The 20,022-nt window shown below is 39.9% G+C and overlaps 1 protein-coding gene across 1 annotated transcript; it reads right to left on the bottom strand.

Moving 5' to 3' along the window:
* Positions 1-5,226: 5,226 nt before the first annotated feature.
* Positions 5,227-6,739, bottom strand: LOC123850499 (interferon-induced transmembrane protein 3-like). Its single transcript, XM_064573575.1, has 2 exons — positions 6,426-6,739; positions 5,227-5,269 (listed from the first exon to the last, which is right to left on the bottom strand). The coding sequence occupies exons 1-2, from the start codon at positions 6,737-6,739 to the stop codon at positions 5,227-5,229; spliced, it is 357 nt and encodes a 118-aa protein (XP_064429645.1).
* Between the last annotated feature and the right edge of the window lie 13,283 nt (positions 6,740-20,022).

Genomic DNA, 20,022 nt, shown 5'->3' with positions numbered 1-20,022 from the left:
ACATGAAAATTTTCGGGGGGACACAATTCATTTCATAACAATGGTGATGGTGATGATAAGGATGATGATATACAATGCAACATTTATTAAGTCATCACACATACCAGACACTGTTATAATTGCTATCAATGGATTATCTCATTTAATTTTCACAACAACCCTATGAAACAGGTACTATTATTATTATTATTATCTCCTTTTATAGAGGCACAAAAACTGCCCAAAGAAACACACCCACTGAGTTATAGGGTTAGGACTTTGACTGTAAAGTCCAAGTTCTTACCTTCTAAATTATTCTGTCTTTAGACATCTGAAAGACTCATGTTATCCATGCATTCAGTGGATTAGTATTGCTTAGGATCTCTTTTAGTCCTGATATTCAAGGCTTTATTTGACTACGCTTTACTATTTATTGAATAAACTACTTCTTTTTTTAAAGATTTTATTTATTTATTTGACAGAGAGAGAGAGAGCAGGAACACAAGCAGGCAGAGTGGGAGAGGGAGAAGCAGGCTTCCTGGCGAGCAGGGAGCCCAACGCGGGGCTTGATACCAGGACCCTGGGATCATGACCTGAGCGGAAGGCAGATGCTTAACGACTGAGCCACCCAGGCACCCCGTGAATAAAGTACTTCTAAGGAAGGCCCAGTGTTAAGTGCTTTGGAAGATGATGACATGCAGCTGGTTTTACTCTAAAATTGCATCCCTGTGCCATTCCCTGGTTCCGTACATTATTGCTTATGGTCAAATCTCTTGTTTGGAACCTTGTCTGCTTTTGGATGCTTGTGACATACCCACTTGCCTGAGTTTTCTTCTGGTACCTTGACTTACCACACAGAACAATTCCTCATGGATTTGAGTTCTCCTTTGTTTTCAGCAGGGTTTCTCTGAACAGGGGATCTACCTTTGAATCCAAGTCTCTGCTCCCAGTGACTGTGTCTATTGTCACCTGACTGCCTGTACCTCTACCATTCACCTGTCGTAGGCCTCAGATGCCCCCCTTCTTCTCAGATGGGGTGCGAGTTGCTGACCTGCTTTGCTCCAGGAAGCCTGTGCCATGCCTGCCCCCCTGTTCTCTTGACTTGACCCATCCCGGGAGCTGTATGACATTTAAGAGATGAGGAAGATGGGGGCCAAATACTTGGCTTTAAACCCATAATACCCTGGGTCATTAAAATAATGGCATTACATTTTTAACTTTCAGCTTGTTGCAAGATTACATTTCAGGAGGTGTCCCAGTTGCCTGCCAGTTACTGCTTTTATGTCTTGGGATTTTTAGCAGCCTTCAAGCACATGCTGGTATTTCAGATTCGCTCGGTGCAATTAAAGACATTGCATGACTGCTAGTTTCTCCTCCCCCTCCCAGATCAATTGTAGAATTAACTTGATTAAAACATTTATTAAGTGAGATTTAATAGATTCCAGTAATGCTTGTGTGTGTGTGTGTGTGTGCACTCATTATCTATTTCTTCTATGTGTGCCAAGAATGGCCATGTGCATAGAGAATTGTTCATGGAACTTGCTTTATTCTGCAATTTACCAGCAATGTCAAATTAAGGGGTTTAATGGATTCCTACACAGAAATTCCTAGTGTGGTGTATTAGCAGCGAGTTTCATTAAAAAGGGCTATTTTTCTCTACTGGGATTTTAGTCAAGAGACAATGTTTATTTTTTCAGTGGAAAATTGATTGTAACTAAGAGGATACTTGGCTTGAAAGTGGGGAATTATCATATCATATGATTAAATGAAAGCTTACCTTGTTATAAGGTAACTAGACATATCCCAGTAGAATTGAGACAATGTTTGATTAAGCCAGATTTTCCTACTTTATATTCAAGGAACAAATTAAAGAATAATTGAGATCCTTTTCAGATCTTTTATAAGCTGCATATATAAAGCTTCAGCTCCAGGTGGCAAAGCAATTAGCTGATGAATAAAATCAACCCCACTGTCATTCGTCAGATGTTTAAATTCTATAAACCAGATAAATTAATGTGTTCCTTAAGCCAAATAAACGGTCATGCTCTCCATGTTACCACTAAATTCCCTGGGGGAAAGGTTGGACGCATGTTCATAGAATGGCTAGGATCTGCTTAATCAGAAAGGTTGAAATTAAGTTGCCCATTTGATTTTCTGAAATAAATGTCCATCTGGCACAAAACCTATTTTCCAAGCAAAGTTGTTAGACATGATGGTTTGGCTTGTTTAGTAAACTAAGGATAGGCTGGACCTGGTGTTGCAGTCTTTGGCTGAATGGTTAAAGATCTGTTTCTCTGTACTTGGTGTTGAAATTATTTATAAGCAATTGAAAGTGCTCTGGTTTCATTTATTCTTTGCTCCCAAGTATTAATGCAGAGAATTACAACCTCTACTGCCTTTGTGCTTCCTGATTTATTTCTTGGAGATGAATTTCCTGAATAAGTAGAACTTATTGCCATTGAATGATCACATGGTGGGTTTTTCTGACATTGACGTCTAGATAAGGTAGACCTAAGGCCCAGAGGGCATTATTTTATTAGCTGGTAACTAACTTTGGTTGGCCAGTGCTGCCATTTTCTTTCTAAGGATTGCTTTCAGGCCCTGCTCACTGATGTTTTACTCTTTGCCACCTTGTTTTGCGTGGTGTCAATACCTCGATCATTGTGGATGCTACTCAAAATGTGGTCCTGTGACCAGCAGCATCAAATTCACCTGGGAGCTTGTTGGACATGCAGACTTTCAAGTCCCCCCAACCTATTGAATCATAATTTGCATTTTTTTCAGGTTTATGAGACATTAAAGTTTGAGAAGCACTGGGTTAGAGGATATCACCTCTTCAAATATGGCCAGGGTTGGAGTTATGAAATGAAAGCATGTAGCCAATGGGAATACCTACTTGGTCGATTTTCTGAACCTTAAAGTCTCTGTTCTTTTTAATATTTTATTTCCATTAGCTGCTAACACTTAAAAAAGAGGTTAACAAAAAAGAAGAGCTAGAATTCATTTATTACAATATTGAATATTGGAGTCCAGCATTCTTCAGGAACTGTAACAAAAATTGGCAATTATTTATAGAAATTGAATTTAGATCTTGCAGTCATTACCAAGAGATCTCTAGGTGAATTTTCTTGTTGAACTGCCAGCTAACTATCTATTAAGTGCAAAATATTGGTCCCAATATGGCACAGTAGAAAGACAACTGGATTGGATGCTCAGGCACCAACATATCATCTGGTTATGGGCAAGCAGTTTCACTTTGAGCTTATTTCCTTGTCTCAAAATGAGGGATGCTGAAGCAGACAATTCTAGGATCTCTTTAAGGTCTGGATGTTTATGGTTTGATGTGACTGTGTGGGAACCTGAGTAAGACGTTTTGAATATATTAAGTCAGAATTATTCAGTGGCTGGAAACCAACCCCACGCAGGTTCTCTGATGCTGTTTGAGTAGTATCATCCCTCGGATTCATTTCACAGCAGTTTAGAAATTATTTAAGTACCTGATCTCCCAAGAATTAAGAGACTGATCTCTGAGTGTGATGTAGCAGTGTGTGTGTGTGTGTGTGTGTGTGTGTGTGTGTGGTGTGTGTGTACACATTTGCAGCTTATAGTGGTTATGTGAATATTCATGTTGCACGGAGACTGGAGGGAATGAAGCAGGATAAATATGTTTTAATGCAAGGAAGAATATGAAACTCATGAATAGCAGAATGAAGCAAAACTCAACACAATATTTGCTGTAAAATGAAAATTTGATATTTTCCCAACCCCTGGTGTGTTGTATACTGTTATTGTTTTTATTTTTTTAACCACAATCTGTCTTCTTTCTCTCTTCCTTCCTCAATATGTTTTATTTTGGTTTTCATTTTTCATTTGGAGGCTTACTTTGGGTTGTATGTGTGTGCTGCAGAAGTTGGGGTGATTATCTTTTGTTGAAAGGAGGCATGGCTTCAAGATTTGAGAAAGTGTGAAGTTGGTTGTTCTCCTGTGTTCTCTTGTATTTGGACAGCAGTCTTGTCCAAAGGTTGTGTAGGGTAAGAGATGACCTGTGAGGCTCCTTCTCATCAGGGAATTGATTTGCTTACTGATTCATTTGAAGTCTCCTTTCTTCTTTCTTAACACAAAACTGGATTAATTGCCTACTATGTGCTTAAAACTGGAGATGTAAAGAGGAATAAAATGCCATCCCAACCCTTAAGGGCTCATATATAGTAGAAGAACGCATGGTCTGTAATTTCCATCTCCACTGATAGCTCTCACTCTGAGTTTTATTGTAATGTGAGCATATAAGAAAAGTCATAATGGTTATTTGAGAGCAATTTCATTTTCTGGTTACATAGTGTTTACTCAAACTCGTGCACGGATGTGTGTGTGTGTTTGAGTGTGTGTGTGTGTGTTTGTGTGTGTGCTGAAGGCTTTGAGTAACAGCTTAAGTGATATTCATAAACCAGATTTCTGGTCTCCAGAGAAAGGCAGTTCTCAGGGCAAAGTATGATGTGTTTGGGTAAGTGGGTTTATGTCTTAAAATGAGTATGTTAAAATACATCCAGGGATCTTTAAGGAGGCTGCCTTACTGGGAATCTTCTGGCTCTTAAAATTGATCTTTACATTTTCTCTGTATTTTGATTCTGGAGAGATAAATTTTCTTTCTAAAGTTTTACAGGCATGAGGCTATGCTTTGTGGATGCAAAGGTGTGCCATTCTAGGGGAATCGTTCTCAGACTTCAAAGGGCAAAAATATGATGTACTATACAGTGACTAACTGAACATAATAAACCCCCCAAAAAAACCCCCCTAAAAAACCCAAAGGGCAAAAATACCACCGGAAGGCCTTGTTCACAATGCAGATTCCCACCCTGACTTCTTCGCATCTCAAGTTCTGATATGGTAGGTATGGGATGGGGCCTAGTACTCTGTATTTAAACAAACTCCTCTCAGTCATTCTGATTTAGGTGGTCTGTAGCTGTGCTGCCGAACACTGGCATAACATTTCTTCATTTGGATCATACAGGTATAAGCCTACATACTATGTGTTTTAAAAGTGTTTTGAAATCTATGATTGAAAGACTGCTATGCCAAGTTACTAGTTTCACGATCTTACAAATGAATAGAAGACTCATGAGGCCAATTACATGATGTTCAAGAATTTAGGCTCTGTAGTCAGACTGCCTGAGTTTTAATTCCCATTCCTGTGGCTGCTGGCAGCAGGTCCTTGGGCAACTCAACCTCTCCACACCTCAGTTTCCTCAACTATAGAAGAGGGATAATAATAATAATAATATTAATAATAATAATACCAAGTAGTTAGGTTATTGTGAAGATTAAATGAAATAATTTATACAAAATGCTTATCACAGGGCCTGGCACAGATTAAATGTTCGAAAAAGTTTGGATGCCAATGATATTTGTTTGTGCAAATAACAGCAAACAAAAATTACACTAAAGGGAATTGCATATTTTTATGTCACAACTTTCTTCCTAGGTAACTGTGAGCACCTTGCAAAGAATATCAAGTTAATTAGCATAGATTTCCCAGGAGATAGTCAAGGGTTCTTTAGCCACTTTATAGTAGCTCCTTTGAACTGCTTATGTCATATTTGTGTTAAATCATGTTGATAGTTCTTTGTCCCATTGGGTGGGTGTCTAGGTCTCTTCCAACTCTGGCCACATAGACTGATTTCACTCACAGATGAGTAGGGTGTATCTTCCTCCTCCAGGGAGTGCACACATTTTCTTTTGATGAGATTGTCATTTACTTGATAAAGTGGAACAGATAATCTCTGTTGATCATGATTAATGGACTCGACAGTCATGGTTTGGAGAAAATGGCTGCCATGGTCTCTGATCAATAACTGCAGGGAACGGAGTATTTGAGGGATGAATGGTGGCACCTCCTTCAGAGATACTGGGCTTTTTGACTTTGTTTAGGTTTCTTTATGCCCATGTACTCTCCTCTAAATAGGTGTAAGCCTCATTTAAAGTGAAAGTTTGAGATTGGCTTGATTTAAGATGGCCTGTTTCCCAGTGTTATGAAAATGCCAGCATAGACTGGATTTTTGGTTTTCTTGCTAATTGAATTGAAGTATTACCAGAATGAGAAATGATGAACAGATTTATTGTTATTTCTGTCTCATACTAAGATCTTCTCCAGTGGTCCTCAAACTGCTGCCCACTGGAATCCCAAACATTTTTCAACCCCCAGAGTTCTGATTTAATTCGTCAGCGGTTTGACCTTGAGACTAGGAATTTTTTTTTTTTTCACACACAAGTGCTTTATTGACTACAATGGTAGATTGACACGTACATAAAACGCTGTGACAGAGGTGACAACCTCAGGCCACTGGCAGCTACTAGTACCCTCCATAATGTTTTATGATCTCTGAAATTGTTTGGGAAATCATCAGTGATCCAGTGACAAAAAAAATGATGAATGAGATGGTCAGAAGGAGGCCAAGACCAGGGCCCAGATGTTCAGGCACTTGGCAGTGGAGGCATAAGTCTGGGCCCCAAACATGTCACCCACCATCTTCCGGTCCCTAGACTTCACGGAGTAGGCGAAGGCCATGAAGCCCAGGCAGCACCAGTTCATGAAGATGGTGGGCATGGCTGTCTCACTACGGATGTTGATCACAGTGGTTGTCACGGGAGCTGAGCTCTGGGGCACCCCGAGTACAGCCACCTTGTGCTCCTCCTTGAGCATCTCATAGGTTGGGGGGATGCCGTTGTGGGCACCCAGGAAGAAGTGCTGGGAATTGTGGCTCATGGTGGGAGATGGAGCACCTGTGGTGTGAATGTGGATGCCCGACCGTGCTCTGGGTCCTCGAGACTAGGAATTTGAAATGCTCCTCAGGTAATTCTAATATTCATCCAAGATTGAGAACCTCTGCTTTACAGGATAATTTCACACATTCTCATCTTTGGATTTTTATGTGCACATTCCCTGATATGTCCAATTTGTCTTCCCGGAGTTTTCACATTGCGAACTTTTAAAAATAAAGAGACATTAAAAATTACTTTAAACCACTGGTTCTTGACCAGGGCTGATTTTGCTCCTCAGGGGACATTTGGCAATGTCTTGAGACATTTTTGATAGTTAACAACTGGGCCAGGGGAAAGTGTATCCTACTGGAATCTAGTGGGTAGACACCAGGGATGCTGCCAGACATCCTCCATGCACAGAAGAGCTCCCATAAAAAAGAAGTATCCTGTCCAAGATGTCAGTAGTACCAAGGTTGAGAAACCCTGCCTTAGACTTAATCCTTTCATTTACAAATGGGAAAATATGGTCCAGAGATAAGAGCTTGATTTGGCCAAAGATTTACAAATAATTATTGACAAAATAAAATTCTTAACAATTGTGGCATTATAGTGGAACCCTGTGCTTATACTCCCCCCTCCTTTGAACCTACAGCTGTAGGGAAATTTGTTATCCATCTTATTTCCTTTTCCCTCTCAAGTATCCCCAGGCTCTCAATGGTAGTGATTTGTTTCCTGTATTTTAGTTTTTCAAATTTCTTAAAACAAAACAAAACAAAACACTAAGGTAAATTGCTCAATCTCAAAAGGCATCACCTTTTTTTTTCTTTCTCTAGGATGGCATTATAACAACTTGGTGCTGGGCTCGGGTTATTTTATTCTAATCGGTAGCTTTGGTTGGGAGTTACATAACCCTATGATTAATTTCAAAAATGGCCAAATGAGGTAATTGTTACTTCATAAATCTACTTTGGTGAGCAAAATGTTTGTAATTTAGGCACCCACAAAATGAAATTATAAAACGCCCCCTTGCTGATGAAAAGGACGGCAGAGTCTCCCCAAACCAGGTTTAGAGGACGGTCTATCCGTGTGTGCATGAGCGCGTGTACGCGCACGTGCGCCTCTGTGCGTGCAGGTGTATATACGGGCTTGAGCGCCGCGGGGTGCAGCCTCTCAGCCCCCGAACTGCTTGAGGGGAGTTTGGGAAGGTGGTGGAGACTTTGAATTCAAGAGCTGTGAGTCCGAATTCTTTTATTTACATATTTTCTCATTGCCCCGTTCTTTACCTCAGCTAAAGTGGCTAACTTGTGGTTATTTCTGAAAGGTAGGATTTGGTATTATGCCTGTTTAAAATATATGTTTTTACTTCTCATTTTTTTCTTTTTTTGAAAACGTTTTTGTAATGAAACCATTTAATCAAATACCGTAACTTCAGAATGACCTGGGAGCTGAAAACACTCAGGCGCCATTAGCAGAGATTGTGTTTCGATTGCTCTGGGGTGGGGTCGTGGAGTGGATATTGTTTAGAGTTGCCCCAGTTGATTCTTACATGCAGCTAGAAACAAGAATCCCAGTCTAAGGGAGTGGTTCTTACACTTGTCTGCGGGTTGTAAGCCCCTGTGGAACTTCAGACAACACTGATGGCCGGTTCCACCTGCAGAGGTTCTGATTTAATTGACCTGGAGTGCGGCTGGGCGTTTTTGGAACATTAAGAATTCCTCAGGTGATTCAGGCATTGGAAGGGCTTGGAGGTATCTCTGAGAAATTTTTGGGGGGGCATCTTATCTTACGAAGCTTCTCCTGTCAATTGAGAATTAATGAGGTGATATTGCTCTAAACTTTGAGCACGACTGATCACAGTATTAGAAATAATGGTCAGTCCCCTTTGGGGTACAGTAACAATCAAAATTACAAAATTACAAGAATTACTAATTATAAAGATAGCTTGCATTTTTAATTGTTGAGAAAAGACAAGCTTGAAGGAGATTTTGCTTATTAAGACTGCTTTACCTTCAGAAACTAAGTAGATTCATAAGGAGTAAGGAGCTGCCTCTGGGGTGCAAACAGTCCTATGCAATAGGTACTGATAATTGCATTTTTAGTCTCCAATTACTTTGGCCTTCTCTTTCCTTTTTGCCTTTTTTTTGGGGAGGTGGGGAGGGCCTCCTTACCCTTGTATGTTAACAGACTCCCACTACTATGAAACCTAGGTTGAATGCTAGACTTTGTTTTGTTAGACCAGCCTGAAGCTTTCTTGGTGTATTAAAAATATATAATGACTGCCCTCTTTGACACGACAAAAGGCCTTCCTGGAGTTGTGAGAGGCTGAGATCCCCAATGTGTTGACCACTTGAAAGTTTCTAGGGCTGGGTTTACAGAGATGGGCTCTTTAACAGTGAGGCAGGCCCTGGTGAGTCTGAAGAGCATCCAGTCATAGCCATTTCTGGCTTCCTGCTTCTCTACAGAAGCCACTTGGGAGCAGTGTGGCCTTGCCTATGAGGGAAGCTTAGGGAGTCTTCCTGGAAGTGACCAGCACATCCAGGGAGCTTGGAGCCCCTGACTGATGACAAGTGAAATATTTCACAGAATATAAATCTTTCAACTTGCTAATGTTCCTTTGGTGAGAAATCAGACAGTGGGTAAGGAGTGGGCAGAATCCTTGCATCAGTGAATAAATGTAAAGGATGGAGCCTCCTGCCTTTGTTCTGTGATGTGATAGTATGAGGTTTGTGGGAAAGAAGATTCTCTGGTTGTGATGGGTTCATTGGTCATAATGGGCTCCTGAATGGGAGGTACTGGTACCTCTCTTTATCTCAATGACAAAAGAAAAGAAACAAAACACACACACAAGGGGGGGGGGAGTGAGAGAGAGAGAGAGAGAGAGAAAAGCTATGCCTGTTGTAATATGACTCAGGGCCTTTCAATTCTGCTTTCATAAGAAATAGTATGAACATTTCAATATATATTTGTGCTGGGTCTTTGAACTACATTCTTTACCATGAATGTGCCTCACTTCCAAGGAGATCACATCTAAATTATTATTTTGCAGAATTATTATAAAGTGTGTGTTATTAGCATTGTGTTTGCATTTTTTTTTTTTTTTTGGCTCTATGTTGTTATGCTTTCAGATTCTATTTGAAAGGGAGAGAAGGAAGGATATACAGGGAGTTGGAGGTGGAAATCTAGGGAGCAAATGGGCAGAGATACAGGCAAGAGAGAGCAGTGATGACTAGAAAGTTCCCCTCCAAATTACCAAGGTCAAGGAAGGCAGGTATTAAAGTGTGAACCTCTTGGCTTGGTTTGTTGGTTGGTTGTGAATTCTATCTTGAGTAATACCCTTTTCCAGGTATTACTCAACCACAGCATTTGCTCAGTCCCATTGCAGATATGAATCTCTTACTGAAAATAAACCCAACTTTGGGAGAGTAGGAGGAGGAGTTGTAGGGAGAATAAACAGGTCTTGCTGGCAGCTTCAGCCTCTCCCTTAAAGCATGAGGATGTAAGGACCACCTAACTGCCAGCTCTACTATTAAGCACCTGGGGTGAATTCCATATATTGTAAGATGCACTCAGACCCTAGAGATCCAGGGCTCACAGCCAGCCATGACCAAGTACATGAGCCTGCCTGTCTCCCTTGTGGTTCCTTTCTCCAAAGGTCAGAACTAGCCAGTTCCAGTTGGGCCAAGTGATACTGGCAGTCTTAGGAGTTTCCACATCCTAGGCTAGAAGAGGCTTCCCTATGCTCTGGGGGGTGATCTGGTGTTTCTGGAATTCTGAGAGATACTGGGCTTTTCTTGAGCAAAATGGAGATTTCTAGGCAAAATCCTTTAGCTGAGTTTAGCCTAAAAGTCAGCTAGCCATCACCACAGCTGTTTTTCTAGTTGCATTCCCAATGAAACATGGAAACAAAGTTGGATTTCATGATTTTGACTAATAAAGATTAAAAGTCAACTGGACACTGGACTTGTAAGAAAATGCTTCATCATGGAGCAAGATGAACTGCCACAAAGTTTTAGGGGCTCTACAAAAAAAGTGAAACAAGAGCTGGTCCTGGGAATATGCAAATAGTCTATTGTATATTATGACATATAAAGTTCTTCAGATAAAGGAATGTAAGCCATCAGGACTTGCACAGTGACTTTGTACGCTGTTTGGTGTGGCATCATTTATACTTGAGCTTAGGGAGTTTTTATTCTTGCCTGGCTATGAAAATGAAGCCCATAGTAAACATGTAGGGCACTGTGGTAAGTACAATAGATGTATATTCTCATTTAATCCTTACAACAACCTTATGAGGTAGGTATCATTACATCTCTATTGTGCAGATGCAAATACTCTCCTTGGAGAGGTTAAGTCTATTGTGTAGCCTCACCTGGATGGTAGGTAGAGGAGTCTTTGGAGCTTGTGTTCTTATAGCTCCCTCCCCCTTTTAGAGGTTCTTTGGAGGGGGGGTACTCCAGGGTGTTGAGCCTCATGGATTTTCCTATTATGGGTTAGTATATGTGAGAGTAAAACCCTATTTAATTAATTAATTAATAAAAAAACCCCTTTTAATTTAGATTGTCCCAACATGTTAATTGTGAGACCAGAGGGCTGAGAGACTCTAGCTCTCTGACAAGATGCTAGGTGAAATGAAAAACTGCTTCTTCAATCTTATTGCTTTAAATAACAATGTTGAATTTCCATGTGGGGTTCTAGTTGTGGGTTTGGACCAACTTCCCCTTGAAAGAAAGGAAGCTGAGAAATTTATAATTCCTAGGAAGAAGAACAAACAAAACGTTTCCTGTGCCCTAACAATAAATCATAAAAACAAAACAAAACTGAAGTAGGATTCCCTCATTTTATAGAGGGATATTTTAAGGACTTTCCCTGTATTTACCTTGCAGACTTTGGGCGGCTTCACCTGACGTGTGGGAATAAGATCTGCAGTGGTGCTGTCTCTGAACAAGGAGACTCGATGGCAGGATATCTTGGTAGGTTAGTATAGGGAACAGCACAGTGGCCCAGAATAGCTGGCTCTAGTTCTGGCACCAAGAAGTCTCCTGATTTGAACCAGTCCCCATCATCTTCCTTCAGCTTGTCTGACTGGTTTGCAATGGCAGTAAGATTGCTTGTTCTACTCACCTTGATGGTAATAGATGTTCCTGGGGGACATGTCAAATAATATAAGTTCAGCCTGTAACTTTTATGTTGTGCCACTCATTTGTTCATTGTAAACACTTAGTTCACACTTCCTATATGCCAGGTATTGTGCTTTATTTTAATTCACTTAATTCTTTCAGTAATCCCATGAGGGAGATTTTATTCTTATCCTGATTTTGCAGATAGGAGTTGATTTGCTCAGGGTTACTCACAAGTACAATCAGACTTGAAATCAGGTCATCTGAACCTAGATAGTGTGTTTTTAAAAACTATGCTATATTCCTTCTCTGTCTGACCTCCTCCAAAGTATAATCAGTTTTGACATATTTCTTTTTTGGGGGTTGGATTCTTGTTTTTCTGAATAAAGAGGTGATTAAGTTTGCGCAGCCTAGGGGAGGTTAGAACTAGAGCTTGATTATTGCAAGACCTTGTGGCCTTCAGATTTCAGAATTTTGACTTGTGGCTATCTGGAGAGGTTTGAGGACATCTGATGTTTTCATCTTATGTGTTACAAATGCACTACCATTTTTCTCTAAATAATACGATATTAAATCCCAGTGTTGATTTTTGTTAATCATAAAATTACTGTGTAGTAATATCACTCATATCATCAGTGATTTATATGTGGCCTACACCTGAGTTCCTCCTGCAGCAATTATGGGCGTGCCTTTCAACATCCAGAAGAATGTGGGGATGTAATAATCAGTGCTAATCACAAATCTGTTGGTTTTATTAAATTTTTTTCTTATTATGACAACATGTGTTCAGTGAGGAACAAATAGATAATGCCAGAGTGCCAAAAGAAGAAAGATAAAGTCATCCAGAATTGTACCATTCTGTACCATAGCTGTGCTCAAAGCAAGATCTTTAGAGTTTTGTTCATAAGAAGCTGTGATTCAAGAATTTTGTTCATAAGAAGCTGTGATTCAAGAACCAGCCAGGTTGTCTTTTGTGTGTGAAAGCAACAGATATATTCTCTGATAAGCAAAGTTTCAGAAAAGTTCTGTGATAGGCAGTTCTGGGTGAGGTTTTATTTATTTGTCTCTGTTGAAAAAAGTGCTTGAGGATAAATTCCAAGTGACCAAGAGATGGGTTGGTGGTATAGTTGGTGATCAAAATAGGAGAGCCAGAGTATAAAAAGACCAGGGCAAACATTGAAACCAGTTAATGTACATCCATTTATATACCTGAATAATTATAAATAATAATTAGGGATTACATATAAAAATCTGTAGTTGTATTTCTGTTTACAAATTAAAAGCAAATGTTAAAAATCATTCTTAGAAGATACATAACAATTATGTGGTAATCTGTATCTACACTTCCAGGTTGTATCATCAATGTATGAGAAGGAAGTTCTGAGAATGGGGTGGGGGGAGGTGGGAGGGAGAGAAGGAGCCAGTTCTCTCGGAACTTGTTCTGCTGCTAAACCTAGTTCACTGTGTGTTTCTCATGGTAACTCTAATGAGGAGAAGTATATTGTCCTGTCTGCTTATGTCTGGTGTCTGAGTGCCCAACTGGTACTAGAGATTAGAAGGCAATTAAAAAATTTTTTTATTTATCTGAGAGAGTGAGAATGAGAGCATGAGCGGGGCAGTGGTGGGGGCAATGGGAGGAGCAATGGGAGGAGCAATGGGAGGGACAAATAGACCAATGTGGGGCTCTGTCCCATGCCCTGAGATCATGACCTGAGCTGAAATCAGGAGTTAGACGCTCAACTGACTGAGCCACCCAGGCACCCAGAAGACAATTTTGTTTGGTTTTCCCTGTGTTTTGTCTGAGAGTCATAGTCATTAAGTTGAAACTAGAATTATAGATGTGAGTACATCTCCCTTTGAGGAACAAACTAAATAAATTGGAATTTACCAAAAGATGATGTTCTCTAATTCTGATTGAATTTATACTGAATACTTCTTGAATGTAGCTTTCTCATAACATGGGGGCGGGTACTGGCACTGGACACAGCTTCTTTTGGAAATATTGTTGTTTTAATTTGCTAATATTGTGTGTGTGTGGGTGGGGGGTGGTGAGTAGAGGGAAGCCAGGAGACATTCACAAAGTGTTCAGATGAGGACTGGTAAGAATCCCTCTATGAGTAGGCCAGTTGCAGGAAGCCTAATCAACACTTCAGTGAGGAAATTAGCAGCCTTTCTCCTGGCCTGACTCCTGCTTCTCCTGGTGGTGGCTAAGTTGTCAAGCCTCATTACTGGAAAGTTCATCCTGTTAGATTTCCACTTAGAGCAGGAGGATGTGTTAGGAAATAGCTCAGACTCTGTGGCCATTCTGACATCAGATTTAGACAATGACATTCCAAGTGGTGGTCAAGGAGTTTTTATAGCTTCATTTAAAAATGTGAAAATTAATAACTGACTTAAGTCACCACATGTATGTACTACTGGATTAGATATAGCAGGTTTAATCTTGACTGAATAATGAAACGAGGGTGGCATATGTTTTAGGGTTGACACAGAAGTAGAAACAAAACCAGCAATGGGCAAAGGCTTGAATATAATTTATTATATACACTAGCTGAGTTATGTTGCATTAATAAACGAAGCTGGAAATCTCAGGTGTTAAGGCAGAAAAGGCTTATTTCTTGCTTTCATAAAGTCCAGTATGGAGTAGGCAATTCTGTGGACAGCACTTCCTTTGTCTTGTTATGCTGCCATCTCAGCAGGTGGTTTCTGATTGCCAGGGCAAAGGACTAGAGATCAGGTTTTTATGCCATGGTACAGAAAGAACATGTATCACTTCACATATTTCATTGGCTATGACTAGTCACATGGCTGCCTGTGAGGGAGCTAGGGAGTGTAGACTTTTTGTGTGTCTAGAAAGGGGAGAAAACCTGGGTGTGGGTGAGCACTGCATCCCTCTTCTACACATAGGAGGCTACGACATATGGTTGGAGTGGAATCTAAGAGTCTGATATTATGGATATTCAGCAGGGGATGCAAAATTCCTAGGGACTCAAGTATGGGCTACTGCTTTCTTCCTTGCAACAATGACAACTTGCAAGCTCTGGGATCAACTACACATAGGGAGATGGTACAATCCCCTACCTTCAGCTTCTGGCTGTGGGTCAACTTCAGCTTGGATTGATAGGTGTTGAGCCTGACAAGATTGAAATAAATTTTTATTAAACGAATCACCTTCTTATTATACCTTCCTTGGCTTTTGGCTCTGACTTAGGGGGACTATCTGCTCTTCAGTTCTGGATTTCCTACTCCAGTCTGGCTCATCTTTCCAATGTTCGTATCCTCCTAGCTTCTTTGCAGTGGTAATCATGGTTCCAGGCCCTCACTCTGAGACAACCACAGACAGTGAGGGTGTAGTCAGACCTCACCAGACTTCCAAATGTTCTCCTGCTATGCTGCTATAGAATGCTGAGACAGAGCCTACATCAGCAGAGAGGGCCTCTGTCTTTCCTGGTGAACTCCTACTGCTTTTGTATAGTGTGGTGGTTGAGAGTCATTCCAGGAGACAGGTGGCTTATGTCCAAACATTGCTTCTATCACTAGTAATGGTGAGACTCTGAGTGAGTGACTTAACCTCTCTATGCGTCAGTTTTCTCATTTCTAGGAATGATATGACTACCCACCTCTTAGAATTGTTATGGTGATTGAGTTAATACATGAAAAGCACTTAGAGCAGTGTTGGGTGAGTGGGAAGTGAGTAAAGAACATTAGCTATTCACTCTCCTTCAAGACTCAGTTCAAATGTACTTGAAGATTCCCTGAACTTGGTTCTTTTCTGGGTTCCTTCAGCACTCTTGTAATGCCTCTGTTATAGCACTTACCATGTTATTTCATAATTATTAATTTAACCATTCTCTCTCACTAGCCTGTGATTACTCAAGTACAATGTACTGCTTCCCATTTACCCTTGTTCTTGAAAAAGTGTCTCATGTGCAAAATAGATTAGCAAGTATTTTCTTTTTTTTTAATATTTCAACTTTTTAATTCTAGTTAGTTAACATATAGTATAATATTAGTTTCAGGAGTAGAATTTAGTGATTCATAATTTACACATAACATCCAGTGCTCATTACAATAAATGCTCTCTTTCATAACCATCACCCATTTAACCCATCCCCCTGCCCACCTCCCCTCCAGCAACTCTCAGCTTGTTCTCTATAGTTAAGAGTCTATTTTATGGTTTGCCTCTCTTTCTTTTTTTTCTTTCCCCTATGTCCATCTGTTTTGTTTCTTAAATTCCACATATTAGTGAGATCATATGATATTTATCTTTCTTGGATTTATTTCACTTAGCATAATACACTCTAGCTCCAACCATTTTGTTGCAAATGGCAAGATTTCATTCTTTTAATGGCTGAGTAATATTCAGTGTATATACCATGTCTTCTTTATCCATTCATCAGTCGATGGACATTTGGGCTCTTTCCATAATTTGACTATTGTTGATAATGCTGCTGTAAACATAGGGATGCATGTGCCCCTTCAAATCAGAATTTTTGTGTCCTTTGGGTAAATACGTAATAGTGCAATTGCTGGGTTGTAAGGTAGTTCTATTTTTAACTTTTTGAGGAACCTCCATACTGTTTTCCAGAGTGGCTGCACCAGTTTGCATTCCCACCAACAGTGTAAGAGGGTTCCCCTTTCTCTGCATCCTCGCCAACGTCTGTTGTTTCCTGTGTTGTTCATTTTAGCCATTCTGACCGCTATGAGGTGGTATCTCATTGTTTTGATTTGTATTTCCCTGATGATGATTGATGTGGAGCATTTTTTCGGGTGTCAGCCCTTTATATGTCTTTGGAAAAATGTCTATTCATGTCTTCTGTTCATTTCTTAACTGGATTATTTGTTTTTTAGGTGTTGAGTTTGATAAGTTCTTTTTTTTTTTTAAGATTTTATTTATTTGACCGAGTGCACACAAGTAGGGGGAGTGCACACAAGTGGGGGCGCAGCAGAGGGAGAGGGAGAAGAAGGCTTCCCACTGAGCAGGGAGCTTGACATGGGGCTCAATCCCAGGACCCCGAGATGATGACCTGAGCCAAAGGCAGACACTTAACTGACTGAGCCACCCAGTGCCCAGAGTTTGATAAGTTCTTTATAGATTTTGGATACTAACTCTTTATCAGATGTGACATTTGCAAATATCTTTTCCCATTCCATAGGCTGCCTCGCAGAAAGTTTTTATCTTGATGAAGACTCAGTACTTCCTTTTTGTTTTTGTTTCCCTTGCCTCTGGAGACATGTCTATTAAGAAGTTGCCAACAGAATGGGAGAAGATATTTGCAAATGACATATCAGATAAAGGACTAGTATCCAAAATCTATAAAGAACTTATCAAACTCAACACCCAAAGAACAAAGAATCCAATCAAGAAATGGGCAGAAGACATGAACAGACATTTTTCCAAAGAAGACATCCAAACGGCCAACAGACACATGAAAAAAGTGCTCAACATCGCTCGGTATCAAGGAAGTCTAAATCAAAACCTCAATGAGATATCACCTCACACCAGTCAGAATGGCTAAAATTAACAAGTCAGGAAATGACAGATGTTGGCAGGGATGTGGAGAAAGGGGAACCCTCCTACACTGTTGGTGGGAATGCAAGCTGGTGCAGAAAACAGTGTGGCGGTTCCTCAAAAAGTTGAAAATAGAGCTACTCTGCAACCCAGCAATCACACTACTGGGTATTTACCCCAAAGATACAAATGTAGTGATCCGAAGGGGTACATGCACCCGGATGTTTATAGCAGCAATGTCCACAATAGCCAAACTATGGAAAGAGCCAAGATGTCCATCAACGGATGAATGGATAAAGAAGATGTGGTATATATATATACAATGGAATATTATGCAGCCATCAAAAAAACAAAATCTTGGATGCCTGGGTGGCTCAGTTGGTTAAGTGACTGCCTTCGGCTCAGGTCATGATCCTGGAGTCCTGGGATCGAGTCCCACATCAGGCTCCCTGCTCAGCAGGGAGTCTGCTTCTCCCTCTGACCCTCTTCCCTCTTGTGCTCTCTATCTCTCATTCTCTCTCTCTCAAATAAATAAAATCTTAAAAAAAAAAAAACCAAAACCAAAAAAACGAAATCTTGCCATTTGCCACGACGTGGTTGGAACTAGAGGGTATTATGCTAAGCGAAATAAGTCAGAGAAAGACATGTATCATATGATCTCACTGATATGAGGAATTCTTAATCTCAGGAAACAAACTGAGGGTTGCTGGAGTGGTGGGGAGTGGGAGGGATGGGGTGGCTGGGTGATAGACATTGGGGAGGGTATGTGCTATGGTGAGCACTGTGAATCGTGTAAGACTGATGAATCACAGACCTGTACCTCTGAAACAAATAATACATTATATGTTAAAAAAAAAAATAGGAAGGGGAAAAATGAAGGGGGGGGAAATCGGAGGGGGAGACAAACCATGAAAGACTATGGACTCTGAGAAACAAACTGAGGGTTCTAGCGGGGAGGGGGTAGGGGGATGGGTTAGCTTGGTGATGGGTATTAAAGAGGGCACGTACTGCATGGAGCACTGGGTGTTATACGCAAACAATGAATCATGGAACACTACATGAAAAACTAATGATGTAATGTATGGTGATTAACATAACATAATAAATAATTTAAAAAATAAAAATAAAAGAAATAAAAGAAAACATATAAAAAAGAGTGAACTCTAATGTAAACTATGGGCTTTAGTTAATAATATATCAATAATGACTTATCAGTTGTCACAAATGTACCACTGTAATGTAAGATGTTAATAATAGGGTTAACAGGTGAGGAGTGGGAGGGTGTATGGGAACTCTGTACCTCAGTTCAATTTTTCCCTAAAACTAAAATTAATAAAAATAAAGTCTATTAAAAAAAATTTTTTTTTTGCTATGGCTGATGTCAAAGAGGCTGCTGCTGTGTTCTCTAGGATTTTGATGGTTTCCTGTCTCACATTAGGTCTTCCGTCCATTTCGAATTGATTTTTGTGTATGGTATAAGAAAGTGATCTAGTTTCATTCTTCTGTGTGTTGTTGTCCAGTTTTCCCAACACCATTTGTTGAAGAGACTGTCTTTCTTCCTTTGGATAGTCTTTCCTGCTTTTCGAAGATTAGTTGACCGTATTGTTGTGGGTCCATTTTTGGTTTTCTGTTCTGTTCCATTGATTTATATGTCTGTTTTTGTGCCAGTCCCATACTGCCTTGATGATTACAGCTTTGTAATATAGCTTAAAGTCTGGAATTATGTCTCCAGCTTTGCTTTTCTTTTTAAAGATGGCTTTGGCTATTTGGGGTCCTTTATGGTTTCATACAAATTTTAGGATTGTTTTTTCTAGCTCTATGAAAAATGCTGGTGATGTTTTGATAGGGATTGCATTAAAAGTGTAGATTGCTTTGGGTAGTATAGATATTTTAACAATATTTGTTCTTCCAGTCCATGAGCATGGAATGCTTTTCCATTTCTTTGAGTCTTCTTCAACTTCTTTCATAAGTGTTCTGTAGTTTTCAGAGTACATATCTTTTACTTCTTTGGTTAGGTTTATTCCTAGGTATTGTATGGTTTTTGGTGCAATTGTATATGCAAATTGTAAATGGTAAATCGTGCAATTGTAAAATGTAAATTGATTTCTCCCTCTGCTTTATTATTGGTATATAGAAATGCAACAGATTTCTGTACATTGATTTTGTATCCTGTGACTTTACTGAATTCATGTATCAGTTCTAGCAATTTTTTGGTGGAATCTTTTGGGTTTGCTACATAGAGTATCATGTCATCTGCAGATAGTGGAAGTTTGACTTCTTCCATGCCAATTTGGATGCCTTTGATTTCTTTCTGTTGTGTGATTGCTGAAGCTAGGACTTGCAATACTATGTTAAATTTCAGTGGTGAGAGTGTACATCCTTTTCTTGTTCCTGATTGTAGAGGAAAAGCTCCCAGTATTTTCCCATTGAGGATATTAGCTGTGGGTCTTTTGTATATGGCCTTTATGATGTTGAGGTATGTTCCCTCTATCCCTATTTTGTTGAGAGTTTTTATCAGGAATCGATGATGTGCTTTGTCAAATGCTTTTTCTGCATCTATTGAGAGGATCGTATGGTTTTTATCCTTTTATTAATGTGGTATATCACATTGATTTGCGAATATTAAACCACCCTGCCCTTGCAGCCCAGGAATAAATT

Source organism: Mirounga angustirostris, unplaced genomic scaffold (assembly GCF_029215605.1).
Source record: "Mirounga angustirostris isolate CCGP_5_RB_7025 unplaced genomic scaffold, mMirAng1.0.hap1 SCAF_10, whole genome shotgun sequence".
Classification (NCBI taxonomy): Eukaryota; Metazoa; Chordata; class Mammalia; order Carnivora; family Phocidae; genus Mirounga; species Mirounga angustirostris.
The sequence above is the reverse complement of the archived record's forward strand: the minus strand, read 5'-3'. Positions and strand labels throughout refer to the sequence as shown.

Coding starts and splice junctions, on each gene's coding strand:
- LOC123850499 (XM_064573575.1), bottom strand. CDS start 6,739: ATGAGCCACAATTCCCAGCACTTCTTCCTGGGTGCCCACAACGGCATC. Junction 5,270..6,425: donor ATCTGGGCCCTGGTCTTGGC/CTCCTTCTGACC, acceptor ACTACTTGGTAT/TATTATTATTAATATTATTA.